A 20039-nucleotide genomic window follows, 5' to 3' on the forward strand; every position below is an offset into this window, starting at 1 on the left:
TGGGAGGGGAGAAGGCGAGCAGGGGGAGGGGAGGAGGGGGAGGCTGGGCTGAAAAACAATAACAACAATAAAAAAGTGATCTCTCGCTCGCCTCTTCCCTCCCGCCGGTCGGGCCTGGGCGCTGGGCCCGGAACTAGTGGCCGCGCCGCGTGGACCGAGCGCAGTCCGCGGCGCGAGCGAATGTGAGGCCCAGGCGGGCTCTCAGGTCTTGGCTGCGGTGGGCTGCGTTCGCCACCGCCTCTGTTGATTTCGGTGGGCGCCGCCAACGCCGCAGCAGCAGCCTTTTATTTTTTACTTTTTGTCTCCTCCTTTTCCTTTCCCCTCCCCCCGCGCCCCCTAGTCTCCCGCCCCGGCCTCCCTCCCTCCCTCCAGCTCGAGGCCGGGCCCCCGGTCAAACCGCCCCTTTAACGGCGGCTCCCGCCCCGCTCGCCCTCCCAGCGCCGCGATTGGCCGCCGCGGCCTAGTCAATCCCGCGCCCCCGCCCCGCGGCCCGGCCCGCCCCTCGGTCCCCGCGCTCCCTGAGCTGCTCCCGGCTCGGGCAGCCGCCGTACGTGCCCGCGGGCCCGGCCTGACATCCTGCAGCGCTTCTCCCGAGAGCTCGGCGCCGCGGCTTCTAGTCCCGGCCGACCGCGGCGCTCCCAGGAGCCGGGCGTCCAGCGTGGCTCGGACGCGGGCCCGGGCCGCGGGGTCGAGGCGCCCTCAGCTGGGTCAGTAATGGGACGCAGCCCAGCGCTCCAGTCTTTCTGCGTAGGCCACCTACTCCCCCGGGATCCGAGCAGCTCCCAGCGGACACCGAAAACCCCGGGGACGCCTGGCCCGAGCACTCCTGGCGGCTCGAGATGTGGCTAACAGCTGGGTCGCCCAGCAGGAGGCTCTGCGCGCGGGGACATTTCAGGCCCGGGGCCCCGCCGGGAGCGCGCCACAAGGAGCGGCAGGGGGCCGGTCTGCTGCCCGCTTGGCACGCTCCCTACTCTCACCCCGCCTTTGCTAACTTGCTCTGTGGCATTGAAACCACAGGTGCCGGACGGTGGGCACAGAGAAAGCCAGGCATGCCCCTTCTTCCCACCCTCCGGACGCCCACCCAGACACCGCCTTCCCCGCCCCCCGCGGCGTCCCCGTCCGCCCCTCAGCGCGCTGAGCTCCCCCCCGCCGCTTGCGTCCTGCTCCGATTACAGCAGTAAACACTGGGCAGCGGCCCCCGCGTGGAAGGGGGTTGTTTGGAAGTCTTTTAAAGACAGTGTCACCCTCAGGGTAAATGCCCAGAAGCCGGGCCGCGCATCCTTGGGCTGGGAAGTGTGGGAACGCCCGAGACCAAGCGAGGTTCAGGCCGGAGTTTGGCTGCGAGTCAGGCTCAGGGTATCGGGAGAAAAAGCCGTCAGACTCGGCAGGGCTTAAACCTTCTAGAAAGCATATATATCCACTCCTTCTGCAGGAGCGGGGAGTGCCACCCGGGCGGTGGCCCGGCGGCGAGGCTGCTCCCTGCGCCGCGCTGGCCAGCGCCGCGGCCCCAGGCTGACCGCTGCGGACATTTCCTGTCCCGCCGCCCAAATCTCGCGCTCCCGAGGTAACCAGAGAGGGAAAGGAGGGTCCAGAGGCTGCAGAGGTGTGAAGGGACGGCCTGAGGCCAGCGCCTCGGGCGTGTTCGCCTGGCTGGCCTGGAGAACTGCTTTTATTTATAAGTCTCTAGGAGTTGAAATAAAATTAAACGAAGAGAAAATAATTAATTTTCAGAATTATGTTCTGAAATGAAATCAACAAAAACGCGGGAAGGATCCTCTAGCTCACTATGGCTGGCAGAACCCGGGCTGTCTTGCGCCGGCTCAGGCAGCCCCTCCCGGCTTAAGCGAGTCTCTGCAGGTTGGCGCTGGCCGCAGCCCCTTGCGTAAGAGGCCCTGTGCCCTTCCTCCGTCCCACTCTTCCCTGTCATGGGGGTGGGGGTGGGGGTGCAAGAATGAGGGAGGCTGTGGCATCTTGTCTGAAAGCAAGGCAGTTTGCCTGGAAGGTGGAGATTCTCACCTTCCCTGAAAGGAGGAAATGTTCCCATTTCCACACCTCTCTCTGTGCATAAAAGGGGGCGGAGGGCACTAGCCAAACTGGCCCCCTAGGCCTAAAGGGACCTGAGACAGAGACGCAGAGAGAAAAGAGAACATCTCTGGCGGAAAGGCTGCCCTGCTACGTTGAATCCATTAAAAAATGCTAGTGCAATTTTTATATTGCACACTTGTTTGCTTTATTCATCAATTTTTATGGAGATGGGAAGCGAGCGCGAGAGGAGAGTATTTGGAAAGGCTTACTCCAAAAATATTTCTGAAGGAAAATGTTTTCTTGGAGATTGGTTGTGAGAATAGCAAACCTGCACATGCAGAGACCTCACTTCCCTTCCTTCTTTCAGGCCATCAGACTTCCAAGTCTTCCTCCTTTCTCACTGTCTTACCCCATCCCCAGTCCTCCCTCCCTCTCCTCTTTGACCCATTCTCTCTTTCGCTTTGATTTCGCCTTTGCTGCTCCCGCGTTTGGGGATCGCGCGGCTGGGTGCTCGCTCGCGCCGCATTCCGGGGGCCGCGCGCAGCCGGGCGGTGGGGCGGACGCCTTAATTCCCGCCGGAGACCCTGCGGGTTGGGCCCTCCTGGCTATTCTTTCCCGGCTCCAGTTCTCCTCTCTCTGCAGGGCACAGAAGAGCTGAGCCAAGTTCAAAGTCACGTCGCCGTCCCTTCTCAGAAGTGCTTTATTTCTCTACAAACCGCAAAACCCCTTTACTTCATGACACTTTTTTTTTTTTTTTTTTTTAAAGGAAGGAAAGTGAAGAGAGAGCGAGAGAGAGCAAGGGGGGAAAAAGAAAGCATGCAAAGGCTTTCAGAGTTACTGCCTCAAAAGTAGACTCGGGTTCCTTGGCTGAAGGAAAAAAGCAGCCAAGCGGCACTTTGTGAGTGAATTCAGTTTTTCAACAGGTTTCTGGAAGGGCCCGTCTGTGGCAGTGTCAGGCCCGCAGGACCCACAACTGTCTCCATCCGGCAAACATGTCCCCTCTTTGTAAGTTTCCCAAAACTATGCTTCCGAAATCTTGCGGAGGCTCGCGCGGCTGGGCCACAGGCCGGGGCTTGAGCGGATCCCGCTCCAGGCCGCGCGGGCCGGTGTTCATTTCTTTGCAAGTAGAGGGAATGGCAGCGCGATGGAGAATTGGGGTTGTCTTCAAAAACCAGAAAATCCCGCCAACACCCGAGCGCCCATCAACCAAAGCACCTCGTTGCCGTTTGTGGGCATCTGTGAACAGTGTTGACTGAGTTCTTTTGTGGTATGGGATGTGTTTTGTTTACCTATGCATAAATATAGCGTGTATGCACACACTATACCCTCACACACACACATAGGTATACATTGCTGGACAGGAGAAGCCAAAGAACAGGCAAACAAAATTGACCTTTACATTGAAAAGCAGAAGCTCTCGGTTGCCACACCACTCAAACTTTTAATTTTCCTCTTAAGGAAGAAGGTGGAAATGGGGGTAGTGGGAAAGAGTTGAGAGAATAAATGAGAGAAACAAGCGACAAAAAAAGGGGGGGATTTCATAGGATTCCAGCACCATCATCTGTATCACAGACTCATAAATTCAACAAGATCATCAACAGGATATTAAGTTGCAGGGCACCTTTGATTCCGCCTTCTCAGCTACTCCTGGGCTGGGTGACCCCTGACCCATGAAGGACCACATGTGTGGTGCGGGAGCCCCTTCTATAAAACCCACCTAGAACAAAAGTTCTTTGTTAGTGCTTTAGAGAAGTGTAATGTAAAAGAAGGGGAAATTGTGAAAATCTCAGCCAATGTTGTAACTTTTAAATACCATTTTTAAGAAGTGGGGGTGCTGAATGAGGTTGTGATAGGATAAGGCCCTCTCTAGTTTGCTAAAAGAATGTCTTTTCTTCCTACAGTTAAAATTTACTGTCCTGTAACTGGGCTTATAAAAAGTCTCCATATAAAATATGTGCTCACCAGCAGTTTAGTGATAGGGGTGCAAATATTTGTGTATTTGTCAAAAGGGACTCAGAAAAAATAGAAGCTATTAACCACCCTGGACTTTACCCCTGCATTGGTGATAGTCAGTGGTTGTGGTTTTCCAAAAGGAAGAGAATTAATTGTCCTTACTTGTCTTCTCTTTCCTGATGGGAGTGATTCTACTGCTGAAAAACAAACAAAACCAAACAAAAAATAGGAGGCATTAGCTAACGTGAATGTGTTTAATATTATTCTGAAGACCTATCCTTTGGGCTCCCAGGCGAACTATATCCAGAGAGATTGAATACAGATGACAGGCGAGCAGCTTTCCAATAAACTGTAGTATTATTGCAATAGACTTTGTAATACAATTTATGCTGTCATTCATAAATAACAATGCCATATGTCAACCATATTGCTTACACAAGTAAATCCATCAACGTGTCACTATTTGATTTATCTCAACAGCTTCTTCAAATATTGAAGTATAGATATTGGAAGGGGTGTGGAGTGAGAGGAACTACCCAAGAAATTTGAGATTTTATTTTTAACTGCACAACCTCTACTTCTTCATTTCCCATCCAAAAACATCCTTAAAGGGTAAGAGATGAAGGGGAGGAGAAGCACATGGAGGGGCCAACACAAATAAATATTGAGTGGTTATATGAACTGTGAACATGCAAGCGAGTTCTGTGGTTGTTTTGACCTTCTGGACATATTTTAGAACACTAATGCATTTCCCAAGAAATTGTCAATCCTAATGGTCAACTGTAGGTCAAAGGTCTTTCTCCAACAACCTCTATCTCTGAGAGTAGAAATGACTGCAAACCAAATGAGAGTATTTGGCGACAGGCAAATTTTATTCAACTTATTCTTTAGAAGTAAGGAAGTAAAGGGAGTGATAGTTTTTCAGTGGTTTTCAACCACAAAGGTGAGGTGGACATGGAATAGGCCCATTTCATGACTGTACAAACAACAAGACAAAACAAATCCCCACGGAATCCAACATATCAGTCACCACCACACAGCCCCAGTCTTCTGCCTTTTCATCCTCGTTAAGTCTACATAAGTGTGATAGGGCTATTAGAAGCACTTTTCTGGATACTTTTAGCTCCACACATATCCGTTGAGCCTCAGGACTCAGCGCCAGCTCAGGAGGGCGGTAACCCTCGAAGAGCCCCTGAGAGGACTGCGAATTGCGGAGCGATTCTGAGCACCCAAAGGCCTTGGGCCAGTCGCAGCCCCCACGCAAGTCAGATTGCGAGTTGCCAAGGCCGGAGGGTGGGGATGGGGATCTGGTCCCTGCCTCGTGCAGACGGGGAGGCCGGCCAGGAGAGGCTGCCCTGAAACTCCCTGCCTAGCCTGGCGAACCTGATTTGGGGAAACCCTTGGACCCTAAGTCACCATCACTCACGGCCGTGGCGAAGCTCTACTAAAATGCAACTGTGCTGGTGCCTTTGCCCACCCCGCCCTAGCTTTTAGGAAAGGTCTCAGTGGACCATCAGGCCCTTCCCAGTGTCTGCTAGCAACCCCCTACTTCTGCGCCTATTAAGCTCCCATTGGTGCCCTTGGGCTAGGGTTCAAAGGTCCTTCGATTCCTCTAGTAATTCGGGTGCCCCATTCGCCCTTGAACCCGCCCCTGGAGCGGCCCAAATGACACTAGATGCTTCAAACCCGCCGACACCCAGCCCTTCTACAGGGAGGCCGCTCTCACAGAAACCACGCGGGACCAGCGAGTCGTAAAGCAATTGCAGGGGCAATAAAAGGCAGTTCGGTGGGTCCCCCAGCTCCTTTCTTTTCCACCCCATCGTCCCCGAGATCCCCCCGCCCTCCGCCTGCAGAAACAATCAAACAAAGGCTCAAAAGCCAGGAAATGTCCAATTCACTTCCCTTGGAGTTTATTAATTGCCTACACCCATCGCAGGAAACTTGGCTGTGTTCGGTGACATACAGAGGGCACCGGGGAGCGGTGGAGCCTCAGTCCCCCGACTCTGCGCAGCGGGAAGCCGCAAGCGCCAGCTCGAGCATCCCCAGAGATCGGGTACCGTGGCCTCCAGGCAGCTGAACGTGGTTAGCTCAGCTAACCTGGGTTCTGGTTAGCTGGTCATTTACTGGGCCTCTCATCTCCCCAGCCTACTCGCTACTTTGTCTGGGTCTGGAAGGACTTTGGGGTTCGGGGTGCAACCTAGAGGTCTGGAAATGGACACCCCGCAAGAGCCCTTGCTAACTCCAGAAAGGACATTTCCATGGCTTGCCACTTTGCTGCCACCACACAGGCACCTCCGCTGCAAAACGCAGAAAGAGCATGGGTTTGAGGACTGGCCCTGACGACCAACACCACCGTCGAAATGTGCGGGCCAAACCCACAGAAGAATTGGCATAATGCCTTCCACAGCCCCCTGCTTTTAAAACTAGTATTATAATTCCCTTCAGCGCCCTGGAAATTGTTGGTGTTTATTTAGGAAGTGTGACAGAGTTATTGGGTCTTCAGAAACTTGGGATGTTAAGGGGGTTTGATTTGGCTCCCAAATAGCTTGAAAAAGAAACAGCGCACCTGGGGTCAGGCGGGTCATCACAATAACAAAAAGCGCTTCTACAAAATAAAAAGCTCTTTTATAAAGAAAGGCAATCCCGGAAATCCACTGCAAGCCTTCCTGATGACCATCTAGCTAGGCCTATTCTCAGGTTTAATTGGCAGGCGGTTTATTGGCGCCTTATTGGTGTTGATTGAAATTTTGCTCCCAGTCTTTTCTTTTAAGAATTAGCATCTCAAGTCGATTTACCTGAGTCAATTATCTTTTTAGGGTCTAGGTTTGGTCATAAATTTGCAAATATTCATTAAACTCACTTTGTAAATATCCTTCTTTCCTATCGCTACCCAAATCTCTATTATTTCCTAAGAAAGTCTTTTCTTTTTTAAGGCTTCCATAAAAAGAAATTGATCAGGGAGCTATATTTGAATTAAGACATATTAAATCGATGACAGATACATATCACGCTGTGTTTAACAAGAGTTGTACAAGGAGGCGGGTTCCAGATTCCGCACGGCTCTGCTACACCATTATTCACATTTTTACAGCCTTTCCTTCATGCCTTCTCCCATTAAACCATTAAATTTCAGCAATTCAATAAAACAAAGCAGTTATAATTTTGACGAAAAGCTATTTTGAAGGGGGTGGAGGTACCCATTTTATTGCACAATAAAAATGCTGAACAGTCCATATTAAAGGCTAGCTTGTGTTTATTTTCTTCTTTCTTTATTCATTCTTTTTGTTTTGTTTTTACTTATAACCTGCAGGATTGAACCCAAAGCTGCCATTACTACAAGAATTAATGCTTATTGCCAAGAAATTCAAATAATGGAAACTCATTGGAAAGGTTCAGAGAGGAAACGAAGACAGTGATAATTCCAAATATGATGTTTTCTTCATATACTATCCATGGAGATGGCACAGTTCTCTATCAACCTCTGCCTGGTTGGCTTGAAATGTTTTAAGTCTTTGATATAAAAATTGTGAAAGGACTGGTCCTTTCCAAAGAGAGATGATTTTGTTACCGCTGTTTATTAAATGTTTTTCGTTTTATTTCCACACACGCCTTTAATTCCCCATATTTGAACTTCATTGAAGCTTAAAAGTCCATTTAAAATTTGATGGTAGCATTGTCTTTGTTTGCTTGTCAGTTTTATAAAAGAAATGACATTCCTAAGTCTCATACTGAAGCCCCCTGTTAAACATCGTTCACACCAATGTAAATGGCGCTATCGAATCAACTCTTTTGAGAATATTTCTGATTACTTTCCAGGGCCACCTCCCCGATAACGGCTTTGTGTAGTCTACTTTTACTTGGACTGCAAACGAATTAAGTTGGAAACATGTTTTATTGTATCCCCAAAGAAAACAAATCACGTTCTAATCATTATTATTATTATTATTATTTACAAGTAATGTTACAGATGGCAGCAAAATACAAATTTTAAAACCCTGACTTTAATATTTGAGCATTTTGGAACATCACAAATTTCAAAAATGTTTTCTTTTAAAATCTGAAAAGGACACTTTGGGGAAGTAAAACCCCTAATTTGGGGGGAGGGTCCCACATTTCTCCGCCCACCAAAAAGTGAAGGAGGGAATTTCTATTTTTAAAAAATCGATTTGATACCAAACCGCTGGAAAGGGATGGGATTCGTTTTAAAAGCCAGTTTTTATGGTTTTCAAATAAGACATCTTAGAGGTAGACTGGTTTATTAGAAAACGATAAGAAGGCGAAAGATTATTCTATCAGTAAATAAAAAGCAAATATATTTCTTGATTTCAAAATAATACTTTATTGTATCAGTTCTAATTGTGGACCAGTCAAAGAAACTGAGGTATACATGTGGACTGTGGACTGCGATCTGGACCGGAAGGAGAAATTCTGCTTAAAGGACGGTGCTCATTTAGCGGCTTCTCTCTGAAGAGATGCCGTTTGGCCTGCCCTGCCACTGTATCTCCGAAAGGCAAAAGTTAGAATTGCTGCCCGATCTCCTCTCCCCCGCCCCTACTGTAGATCTAATTGGAAGTGGCAGATCTAGAACCGATGAGTAGTGAGATTACACTTCCAGCCAACTCCTTTGAACCATGTTGAAAAGGACTCCATGAGCTAAAAAGTCGAGGTAAAACGGTTCCTTTGGGGGAAAGACTTATTTTGACTTCACCTGGTGTTTCGCGGAGCCAAATCACTCCAGTTGTCTTGCAACCAATAGACTTTATCTTCTTCACTCCGTCTACTATCTGTGCGCCCTAGGTGAGCGCTAGGCACGTAGGGTGTCCAAACAAGAAGTTTCTAGCATCACCACTGCAGGTAGGACCCTCCTCTCCCAAAGAGCAGCCCAGGGCTCTTCCACCCCCCAAGGGAAATGGAAGTAGAAAGTACTTGGGTGCCAGAAGGCACACAGAGAGAAGTGAGGCCGAGGTTTTTGAAACTGGAACTGCCCCTTGGGAATCCTCAACCCGTCACCACCCCGCGCCCTCTGCCCGCGTGCCGGCGCGCGCTCCGCTAGGTGCGTCAAGGGTGAGCGGGGCGCTGCGCGCGCAGGCCAGGCTCAAACTTTCTGCAAGTGCAACTTGGGCATCCCTGGGGAGGCGGGGACGCCAGGCTCCAGCGAAGGAGGGGGCGCGAAGCGAAAGCGCAGGCGGCCGCGAGCACGGGGGCGGATCCCCGCTGGGTCGAGGGCCTGTACGAGAGCCAATCGGGCAGCCGAGGCTACTGCCAATCACGCGGCTCCCTCCAATCCCACCCGTGCCATTTCCAAAATATCGGTCCCACTGTGCAGCTCAAATGTGGTGTTCACTCTGCCAATCGCTGGAGGATAGAGTGGGAACAGGAATAAGCAGAGTTAGGAGGCCAGGACAAAAGAAGTTAAAGAGCGCCTAATATATACATGTTTTTGAAGGCGGGCAGAGGGAAAAAAGTCCCCCCAGGGAGGGTGTATGGGCCTGATTGTGTAGTTCTGATGGAGCCCCCTTTGAGCAAGAGGAACCCGCCAGCGCTGAGATTAGCGGATTTGGCAACGGCTCAGGTCCAGCCGCTTCAGAATATGACAGGCTTCCCGGCGCTGGCCGGCCCGCCCGCCCACTCCCAACTCCGCGCCGCCGTCGCGCACGTCCGCCCGCGGGACCTGGGCGCTGACCCCGGCGTGGCCACCACTCCGCTCAGACCCGAGCACATGGCCCAGGCGAGCGCGCTGGACCTCAGCCCTCCCTTCCAGGCGCTCCCGGCACACCCCGAGGCTCCGGCAGCCGCCGCCCGTGCTGCAGCCTTGGTCGTGCACCCCGGCGCGGGCAGCTACCCCTGTGGTGGGGACAGCAGTGGCGCGCAGCCCTCTGCGCCCCCGCCCCCAGCCCCTCCTCTTCCTCCCACCCCTTCACCCCCTCCCCCTCCCCCGCCTCCTCCTCCTCCTCCTGCCCTCTCGGGCTACACCACCACCAACAGTGGCGGCGGCGGCAGCAGCGGCAAAGGCCACAGCAGGGACTTCGTCCTCCGGAGGGACCTTTCCGCCACGGCCCCCGCGGCGGCCATGCACGGGGCCCCGCTTGGAGGGGAGCAGCGGTCCGGCACCGGCTCCCCCCAGCACCCAGCCCCGCCTCCCCACTCGGCCAGCATGTTCATCTCCGCCAGCGGCACCTACGCGGGCCCGGACGGCGGCGGCGGCCCGGCGCTCTTCCCCGCGCTGCACGACACGCCGGGGGCCCCCGGCGGCCACCCGCACCCTCTCAACGGCCAGATGCGCCTGGGGCTGGCGGCAGCAGCAGCAGCCGCGGCGGCTGAGCTGTATGGCCGCGCCGAACCGCCCTTCGCGCCGCGCTCTGGGGACGCGCACTACGGGGCGGTTGCGGCCGCCGCGGCGGCCGCCCTGCACGGCTACGGAGCCGTGAACTTAAACCTGAACCTGGCGGCTGCGGCGGCCGCAGCAGCGGCCGGGCCCGGGCCCCACCTGCAGCACCACGCGCCGCCCCCGGCGCCGCCGCCGCCAGCGCCCGCGCAGCACCCGCACCAGCACCACCCCCACCTCCCAGGGGCGTCCGGGGCCTTCCTGCGCTACATGCGGCAGCCAATCAAGCAGGAGCTCATCTGCAAGTGGATCGACCCTGACGAGCTGGCCGGGTTGCCGCCGCCGCCGCAGCCACCGCCCCCGGCCGGCGGCGCCAAGCCCTGCTCCAAAACTTTCGGCACCATGCACGAGCTGGTGAATCACGTCACGGTGGAGCACGTGGGCGGCCCCGAGCAGAGCAGCCACGTCTGCTTCTGGGAGGACTGTCCGCGCGAGGGCAAGCCCTTCAAGGCCAAATACAAGCTCATCAACCACATCCGCGTGCACACCGGCGAGAAGCCCTTCCCCTGCCCTTTCCCGGGCTGCGGCAAGGTCTTCGCGCGCTCCGAGAACCTCAAGATCCACAAGCGCACTCATACAGGTGGGTGTCTGTCCCCGGCCGCGCCGCCGCCGCCACCAGCTCCTGCGTCGCCGCCACTTCCGCCGCTGCTTCTCCTCCTCCTCCTGCTCGCCTTAATTTTTTCCTCCTTCTGCTGCTTCTCTTCGCATACGTATAACCCGGACATGTGACTTCTTTTTTTTTCTCTCCCCCCCTTTTTTTTCTATGAATAAGTAATTCGATAGCACACACAGGCCCCGCGTTGGGTTCCTACACGGCGGAGTCTCCAGCGCGCCCGCAGCCCCTCGGCCGGGATCCGCAACGCGCGCCAGCCGCCGCCGCCGCCACCTCGGAGCAGACGCAGCAGCAGCTGGAGCAGGAAGGCGCCCAGGACGGTCGGCAGCCCCTACCCGCCCGGCCCTGGGAAGTCGGGAAGGGCGATGGAAAGAGAGACCAAGGCCTCCACGGCAAGCGCCTCTCTTCCCACCGGGTCGTAGGCCCCGCGCGGTCGCCGCGCTCCGAGGACCGGGCGTGGGATTTGCTGCCTGATTTGGGCCTCTCGAGGCAGGCCTTCCGGGAGGGGAAGGGACCCCTCCGGGAAGACAGGAATGCGCTTTCGGGCCCCCGGAGACCACTCGCACTCGCCCACTGTGACACACTTCTCACGTACACCTTCGCTTGCATGCGTCTCCCACAACTTTACACACTCATATCCTCCTGCGCCTGCACCCCATTCTCGCGACACCGACACCTGTGTGTCCTCACACTCACATCATTTACACGCGGCACGCGCCCTCTCACACGCAGTATCACACTCGCCCTGGAGGGTGCTGGAGTTGACATCTGCCCTTCTAGAGAAGGTTGTAGTTGCAGGAGGACCGAGCCTCCCGCCATCGGTGAGGCCTACCCTGTCGTGGAATTGGGGGGGAGCCACCGGCGTCTTGGGGACCCTCCCGCCCCACCTCAAGCCCTGCGTCTGGGGATCCCGCAGCGCTGAGGAGGGCGGCTGCGGCGCGGGGCGGTGGATGACTCCTGTGGGTCGTGTGCCCCCTTTAAGCGGACGAGCGCGTCGGGCGGAAGCGCTGATGAGCGCGAACGCGGTCGGGATTTATAGGGACAGACACGATTACCCCTCGGAGGACACTTAAGTAACTGGAGTTTACGTTCAGTAATCACTTGGCAGATTTATCGGCGCTGCCGCGGCCAGGAGGTAGCCGCCGGGGCCCACGCTCGGGCCGCGGGCGCTCGGGGCTCTGCGGGGGCAGCAGTGTCGGGGTGGCCCGAGGCGGGAGCCTTGGCCTGGCTCCTGCGGGCCGCCTGATGGCCGGCGGGGAGCACGTTTTCCCAGGAGCCCCGTTTCCCTCTAATCGGGATCAGTCCGCCTTAATGATTTTTCCAGAAGGAAACTTCCCAGGAGGCTCTTGTAAAAACGCCCTGGCCTGCTAAGCCGGCTGCTCGCTCCTGTGCCCAACACTTCTCGGCGGGGCAGGATCCAGGGACCGTGAAGCCTCTCCCCAGCCCGGTCCCCAAAGGGAACCCCCAAGCGCGGTGCTGCGCGCGGCCTCGGGCCCTTCCCGCCTGCCCAGGCCTCGTGACGGGAGCGGCTTTCTCTTCGCGGCTGCCGGGAGCTGCGGGCGCAGAAGCCGATCCGGGCCCCCGGCTGGACAGGTCGCTCCCTGCCCCATGTCCCCAGTGGGTTCCCGGGGCGCGCGCGCTAGCGTGGGGTCGGAGGGCGAGGGGGACCCCAGGCGCCGAGGAGACCCGCGGTCATTTGGGTTTTTGGCTCCGCGTCTCACGGACGGTTGCATTTCCTGCCCCCTCCCAGCGGCCGCGTGGGCCCCACCAAGTGGAGCGTGGAGGTCCCTGCGGGAGGGGCGCAGGCGCCTCGGGTTCAGACGCCAACCCGCGCTTGGTGTTTCTGGCGGTCCCTGGGCCGCTCAGCCATTGGGCATTGTGTCCTGAGAGGGCCCATCCGGACTTCCTTCCCTCCCTGCCACGCCGCTGTCCCTTTTTGGGGTTATCCGGGATCCCGGAACGGATTGATCAAAGGGACTAATCCCCGGGCCACTCCCGAAGGCCCCTTTCCTGACCCACGTGCCCCCAATTCCGTTTATAACCGTCCTGCGAGTCCAACTCGCGCTCTCTCGGGAGAGGGAGCTGCTAGGAGCTAGCGGAGTCCGCAATTAGTTCCTTACTTTCCCACAGGCTCCAGCTCTCAAACTCTGTAAATAGTTAAATTCTGACGTGACTCGTCTGTCAGAATCTTAAATGTAAACACTGAGGTCTCTCAGCCTTTCTAGTTAGGTAGAATTTGCTCATTCCCCTTAGGCCCCTTGAACAACATAGGCCGTTCCATCGCCCTTGCCTTTTCTTCGTATACCTCTTCCTTTATTTACCTCTCGTGTTCTACCTTTCCTTCCACGACATCTCTCCCCTTCCTGAGTCTAATTGTTCCCCTTTTTCATGTGCAGTAGAGGAGTTAGCACTGTTCAAAGCGTTTATTCACAACCTGGGATATGTAGGTTGAATAGAAACATGACCATTCTAAAAAACAGCATTGCGCTTTCGCGTAGGGTGAATGAGTAAACCCACGTAATTACGCCTCCATATTGAAGAAAGGCTGATTTTAATTTCTTAAAAAGAATGTGATGTTAATTTGGTCTTATCTACGACTTAAAGTGTAATATAGAAATCAGGACAAATTACTGATGTTTTGATAAAAAGGGATTAGCTTTGTTTTTGTTGAAGCTCATCTACAGAGAATTTTTAGAGGTTGTCATTATCATGGGGTTGTTTTTTCTCTTTATATATCACTGTAGGAGGCATATTTGAATAATGTCTAATTCTGTTTTTAAACAGTATTTCCAGGTAGGGAAAGTTAAATTCCAGGCACCTGCCTGAATACTCTCAGATGTGCTAGCATACTCTGCCATTGAACCAGTTATCATTGGCGAAATGTTTTTAAGAAACTCACTACAGTAACATATCTGTGCAGAGGATGTAAGAAAATTTACCACAGAAAGATATGTACACTAAGCTGAGGCTTAATAGTTTCTTTTTGAAAATAAGTTATCCAAAACAAAAGAAAAATGTCCTACCTAGTGTATCACCAGAGTAGTTGCTGAAATGTGAGAAATTCAGCTTTATTTTTAAATTATTTACCTAAAAGAGGAAAATATTAATACAATAATATGTATGAAATGACTTGTTCAATTATAGACTCAACTATATCAAGTTCAGAGATGCCAAGGGGAGAGGGAAAATTCAGTTAGACTGTTACCTGTTGTCTTCCTTTTCTTGCTGTTTAACACCAAAATGTAGTGTGGCTGAATTTCTCTAGTTATCTTATTAAGTATTTCCATTTCCTGGACTAGAGGCCTTGTGTTTAAAGGCATTGTGTTTGTGGGGTGGTTAGGCCAGCTTAAGGAGGTGACAGGCCATAAGACCCTGGCCTTTTTTAATTTTTTTTAAAGTCTTTTTGACTAGTAAGTAATGTAGGGAGCTGTGAGAGTAAGTATACTTATGGCATAAAGGTACGTTCTGCTAAGGCTTGTGGTCTTTATTAATGTTTGTTAAAGCTCGTTCTGCTGTGCTCTTAACCGCCCTGCAAGTATTGAGGAAAGCTATAGAATGCAGAGGCCAACAGCCTATTCTCTGCCCAGCTAGCCCTGTAAAAATCTAGTGGTGGGAGTGTGTTTCACAGGTACCTCTATTTCTAAAGAAAAACATTGTTTTGTTTTACCTCCTTCCCTTTCCCAGCTCCACATTCTCTCCTGCTGCCCCCCTCCATCAGTGAAATCCTGGGGAACACTGAAAGGAAATGCCATTATTATAATTTGACTGTACCCCCAGTTTACTTTTAATTTACTGTATGTGTTTGCTTTTCTCTCTTTTTCTTATATGCTTATTTCTGCCTGTGGCTTTGAAAGTATCATTTTGTGTTTATTTTGACAGGAGCATCTCCTGCTTGTGTTTTTGAGTGTACAGACCCTGAGGGGAGTGTGTCTGTCGGGGGAGGGGGTCTGCGGGTCCCAGGTGGGTTTCAGTGTTACATGCTGGCCCTTAGCTCAGCACTGGGGATCTCACCCTGACCCCTCTGGGACTGCAGGGGCTGACAGCCTCTCAGGAGCCCAGGTCCAGGCGAAGCCACCAGGCCAGCAGAATCCAGGCCCATCCTTGAAGTATCCCTTCCCTTTTGTGAATTAGGAAGAAGAATTAGGCTGGGAGTTGGCCTTTGGGAGAATAGGAAAAACACAACCTTGGTTCTGCTTCAAGATTTCTCTCAAGTCAGGGGTCTTGCAAAGCCATTGTTGACCTTTCCTGTGTTTCATTGCAGGGGAAAAGCCTTTCAAATGTGAATTTGATGGCTGTGACAGGAAGTTTGCCAATAGCAGTGATCGGAAGAAACATTCCCATGTCCACACCAGTGACAAGCCCTACTACTGCAAGATTCGAGGCTGTGACAAATCCTACACTCACCCAAGCTCCCTGAGGAAGCACATGAAGATTCACTGCAAGTCCCCACCACCTTCTCCAGGACCCCTTGGTTACTCATCAGTGGGGACTCCAGTGGGTGCCCCTTTGTCCCCCGTGCTGGACCCAGCCAGGAGTCGCTCCAGCACTCTGTCCCCTCAGGTGACCAACCTCAATGAGTGGTACGTTTGCCAGGCCAGTGGGGCCCCCAGCCACCTCCACACCCCTTCCAGCAACGGAACCACCTCTGAATCTGAAGATGAGGAAATTTACGGGAACCCTGAAGTTGTGCGGACGATACATTAGAATTTATGATTAATAATAATAAGTGAAATAATAAGTCGGAGTCTTTGGACCATATCCTAACCTGAGACAATGCCGAGCCTGAGACAAACCCGTGACTCAGACTTGCCACCGGGTCTAATTAGCCCTATTTATTCAGTATGAAACCCTATGGTGTTTGTACATTTAATTAATTTAATTAAGATATTTGGGCCTTTTTTTTTTTTTTCTTAAAAAACAAACAAAAAACAACCAAGCTGGACTTGTACATTGCAGGAGGACGGGGCTTGGGGGCAAATTGTACCAAGGAAAATGAATGGAGAGATTAGTTAATGGAGATACACACTGCCGGTGTCATATATATATATATATATGTTTTTTTTTTTTTTTTAAAGGAGGGAGAAAAAGAGCATTAAGTCAGAACTTAAACACAGCAACAAGGCCCTCTGCATTTCCCAGAGTGCCTCTCAAATGCCTTTGACACCATACCGTGGGCTGCTTTTGAGCCTCCTTGTTGGACCCTAATTCTGCCAAGGCCTCTTGATTGTAAACCACACACCTGCTGCATTGCCAACAGATCCTGGACTGTACCTGTGTCCAAAAATATTTGTAAAAACCCTTTGAGTTTAATATTTGTAATTTTTAATTTCCACTCTTTTATTACTGATCTCACCTTAATACAATATTTTTATACAGGATTATTTCTTCAGTATCCTACTGTGTGATTTTAAAAAAAGATGCAGCAACCTTAATATATCTCCATATCTTGTGCTACTGTGATTGTTCAAGCAAAAGTGGAGAGAAGAAAAGCTGCTGCAATAAGACAACTGTGAAACTGTGATATTTTATAAAATAGAAGAAATTCAAGTGCTTTCTTTTTCCTGTATGGTGTTTTTTTTTTTTTTTTTTTTTTTGGTTTTTTTTTTAAATCTGAATTCTCAGATACTGCCTCTCCTAACTGTGTCCAAAGTTCTTGTGTAATAAAGAGGTTCTGTTTTCGATCCTAAGTTCTTTGGGATGCCAACATTCACAGTCAAGTCTTGAGGAGGTGTAATGATGGCATCATGCCTATTTTTTTTTGAAAGCTGTTTTTAAAACAGGCCAACACGTCTTTTATACTGTTGTATCAGCCTTTTAAAAAGTCTATTTTTCAATGCCTGAAACTGCATTTTAATGCATTTTCTTCCACCTGAGCACTGAGCACACCAAACTGGAATCCATTTGAAAATGACAGTGTGTGAAGTGTATGATTTACATTGAAAGAGGGGAGGGAGTTGCCCTACATATTAAAATTTTTAAAAGGTTTGTAGTTACCACCAAGCACTGATGAATGTGTGACCTTTGCCAGAGCTGTCAAGCTAGGATAAAAAAGGTCAAGGACCTAGGACAATAACTCTTAGTCAATTTATTTTCGGTTGGTACAACACATCTCCTGTGCAAAATGTAGTCCATCAGAAACATCATACAGATATACTAAAGAGCACTAATTTATCCTTAGAGACCCTGAAGACACCCCCTCCCCAGGGTTTGTAGAAATTGGTTTTGTGTGCTGTGAGTGGTTGATGTAGTCTTGTCATTGTTAATAACTTGTATGTGAACACTATTATTTGTACAGTTGAATTAATTTATTTTCAGACATCATCCTTTTTTTTTTTTTTTTTTTTTTCCTGGAAGAGTTCAAAGCACACCAAAGAATTATATTATACATTTTGGTGAAAGATTGTCATTTATGATCCATGGTTTATTTAAAAAAAAAAGGAAAGAAAATGGAAAAATATATTTTTAAGCTTACTTGAATGAACAACGTAATGTGAAAACCAAGACTCTTCCTGCATGTCTTTTTTGCATTGTGTTGATGAGATTATATATAGTTTATAGATATATTATATTACTAGTACAGTGCATGGTGCTGTCACTTGGAAAGCCTTTCAATGTTGTCTTCAGATTGTTAGGGTGAATATGAAACATGCAGACCCTCCTTTATAAAGAAAAAGACCTTAAAACTTGAATATGAGATAATTTTACATTTGAAAAGTTTATTTGATTTTCATATTACTCACTTTCAAAGCCCTTTCAAATAGAAAAGGTATGAACTTTTGGGGGGATAATTTATGTATCGTAAACTTATTAGGACAAAATATTCCTGATGTATAATGAGTTGTTTTATTTATACAACTTTTTCAATGGTAGTTTGCACTATTCTTTATTATGCTACAGGTTTATTTATTATGAAACAAAGGAATATGTATTTTATGTATTTTACCATGCATAGGTTAACTCTTTGCCACAGATTTATTGGTTCTTGATACACCTAAAATAAAAAAATGTGTACCTCCAATAGAGAGCAAGAATGATTATGAAGTAACAAATTTAATAAAGGTATTCTTATTATTATTGCTTATGTTTTACCTAATGGCATATCTCTCCTACAAACAGAACAGGTTGCTAATGGAGTGAATGTCTTCCCTTGATCTCTTGATTTCTTCGCCTCTCCCCAAGCAATACAATATTTTTGCAGCCTGGTTTAACTTACAACTTACAAGCTTATCTAGGAAACACAAGATATTTTTGAAGACTAAGCCTTGCAAGTTATACTTACAGTAGCATAAATCTTTTGGGTTACTGCATTTATTTGTTAAAATAAGTAATATCCTGAGTGATTCTAATCAGTGAAAAGCCAAAGAGTGAATTTTAGCATTTCTTTGGTGCCCAGCCTCCAAAAGGAAAAAAAAGAATGAAGAAAATGTGGAGGGAGAGACAGTGAGGCTTCTAGACACAAAGAAGGTGAAAGCAAAATCAGTCAGGGGCTGAGATAGGTATTGAATGAAATTGAGTAGTGGGCATCGAATGCTTCTCATGGTGTGGGAGATCAAGATGCAATTTTACTGTAGTTTGTTCTGGAAGTTGAGTGGCTATTGGTAATTTAAGCTCAGCATTTTGGGGCAGGTGTGTTGAACAATTAGATTCTTGCATGGCAGCAAAATATTCAAGTGGCTTAAATGCAGGTATTTGGCTATGCACATTTACAAGGCTGGATGTTTGCTTGTGTTTTTGTTAGCAGATACAAAACTGATAAAAGGTAAATAGATGAAAGCAATTGCTAGTAATGTCAATAAGCATTTCTCTGAAAGGTTATAGTGGCTTTTAAAAGTCAGGTTTGTTAAATGTAGTAAAGGTGAAACAGGTTGCAAAGAGTTGTTTTAAGTCAGATGACAATAACCAGCACACGAAGGAGAAAAACACTCATAAATGAGGGCCCCAATCAATGGGAAAACTTATAGCTCTCTAATGAAGTTTCTCGTGAAAAGAAGGGTGACACAAAGCCACCAAGACATGAATCATTCATGGGAAATATAAAAGATAAAAGATATCTGACAATGAGCAGAACCTTGTATAGAGTGTATAAAACAAGTTTCCCCTTCTTATTTTCTGCTTTAAAACGCACAATCTCCCACTCCCAGCGTTCTCTGTCCAGTCTATAGAGTTAAAATTGACCACTGCTCGTCCTGCGCCACTTCAAAGTAATTTAGTCCAGAACGGAAGGCTTGGCGCTCGGACAATCTTCATGGTGTGTTAAGATTTCTATGGCAATTGGCAAGCAAGACGTTCCCATCTGAATATGTCTCAAAGAAAGCCACTTATTGACACTAAGTTGGCTATCATCAAAGACTTCATCTTCCCTAGGCAAAACGTGGCCCTTGCAAATACTGTTTAAATCATCTACCTTTGTTTTCCAGGCTAGGAGAATCTTCAAACGCACAATTATTTGAAATTTATGTATATATATTTTCCCCATTCAGGATTCTCTTTGGTAAAGCTGATGGTCCTAAAATCTAAACTCCATAGAGTTTGAAGGTGGAAATTATATTCTCTTAAGGAGTTGGAGATGGCCACACAAGCATCATAACACTGGGGACAGGAAAAGAGGAGGCCCAACTAGCTGCAAACAGATTGCACTCTCATAAGTGATCTCTTCTACGTTGGGGAAGGTTTTGGAGACCATTGTTGTTTTACCCACCCAGTAATCTATCATCTATCATCTCTCTATCTGTTTATGAAATGGGACGAGAGGTGCTGGCCACTAGTATTTTAAAATCCCAGTTTGGTTAGGAAATCCAGCTCCTGGGGAGGGAGCAGGGGAGACATCTGGTTTCTCAAGTGATCACCTCAAGCCAGCAGTAAAGAAGGCTGATCACAAGGCAAACAAAACAACCCAACCGCTTATTAATAGTACTTTCATCCCCTTACATCACTCCTGGCCTGCCAGTCCGCTCACAGTGTAACAAAACAGGGCGCCCAGCCACGGAAGCCTTCCAGGTCTGGAGGCACAGGCAGGCCCGCAGGAGACCTGAGGTGAAACTGCCCTGGGGCCCCCAGTACACT

The 20039-nt window shown here is 49.8% G+C and overlaps 1 protein-coding gene and 1 long non-coding RNA gene across 3 annotated transcripts; both read left to right on the forward strand.

Annotated features, from left to right (window-relative positions):
- Positions 1–2805: 2805 nt before the first annotated feature.
- On the forward strand, positions 2806–7381 carry LOC105477921 (uncharacterized). The gene is made up of 3 exons (XR_985025.2): positions 2806–3030; positions 4459–4590; positions 7289–7381. It is a non-coding gene; the product is annotated as an uncharacterized lncRNA (long non-coding RNA).
- A 1797-nt stretch (positions 7382–9178) lies between these two features.
- LOC105477908 (Zic family member 5) lies at positions 9179–18109 on the forward strand. Of its 2 annotated transcripts, XR_011614621.1 has the most exons (3): positions 9179–10943; positions 11136–11296; positions 15238–18109. XR_011614621.1 is itself a non-coding variant. In XM_011734784.3 (2 exons), exons 1-2 carry the CDS (start codon positions 9413–9415, stop codon positions 15678–15680), a joined length of 1974 nt encoding a protein of 657 aa, XP_011733086.2. In that variant the 5' UTR covers positions 9308–9412; the 3' UTR covers positions 15681–18109. The 2 variants fall into 2 exon arrangements, 1 of the variants encoding a protein (XP_011733086.2); XM_011734784.3 differs by lacking the exon at positions 11136–11296 and having other exon boundaries at positions 9308–10943.
- Positions 18110–20039: the final 1930 nt, after the last annotated feature.

The sequence above is a fragment of the Macaca nemestrina genome, chromosome 16, assembly GCF_043159975.1.
Source record: "Macaca nemestrina isolate mMacNem1 chromosome 16, mMacNem.hap1, whole genome shotgun sequence".
In the NCBI taxonomy this organism is placed as follows: Eukaryota; Metazoa; Chordata; class Mammalia; order Primates; family Cercopithecidae; genus Macaca; species Macaca nemestrina.

Coding starts and splice junctions, on each gene's coding strand:
- LOC105477908 (XM_011734784.3), top strand. CDS start 9,413: ATGTTTTTGAAGGCGGGCAGAGGGAAAAAAGTCCCCCCAGGGAGGGTG. Junction 10,944..15,237: donor CCACAAGCGCACTCATACAG/GTGGGTGTCTGT, acceptor GTTTCATTGCAG/GGGAAAAGCCTTTCAAATGT.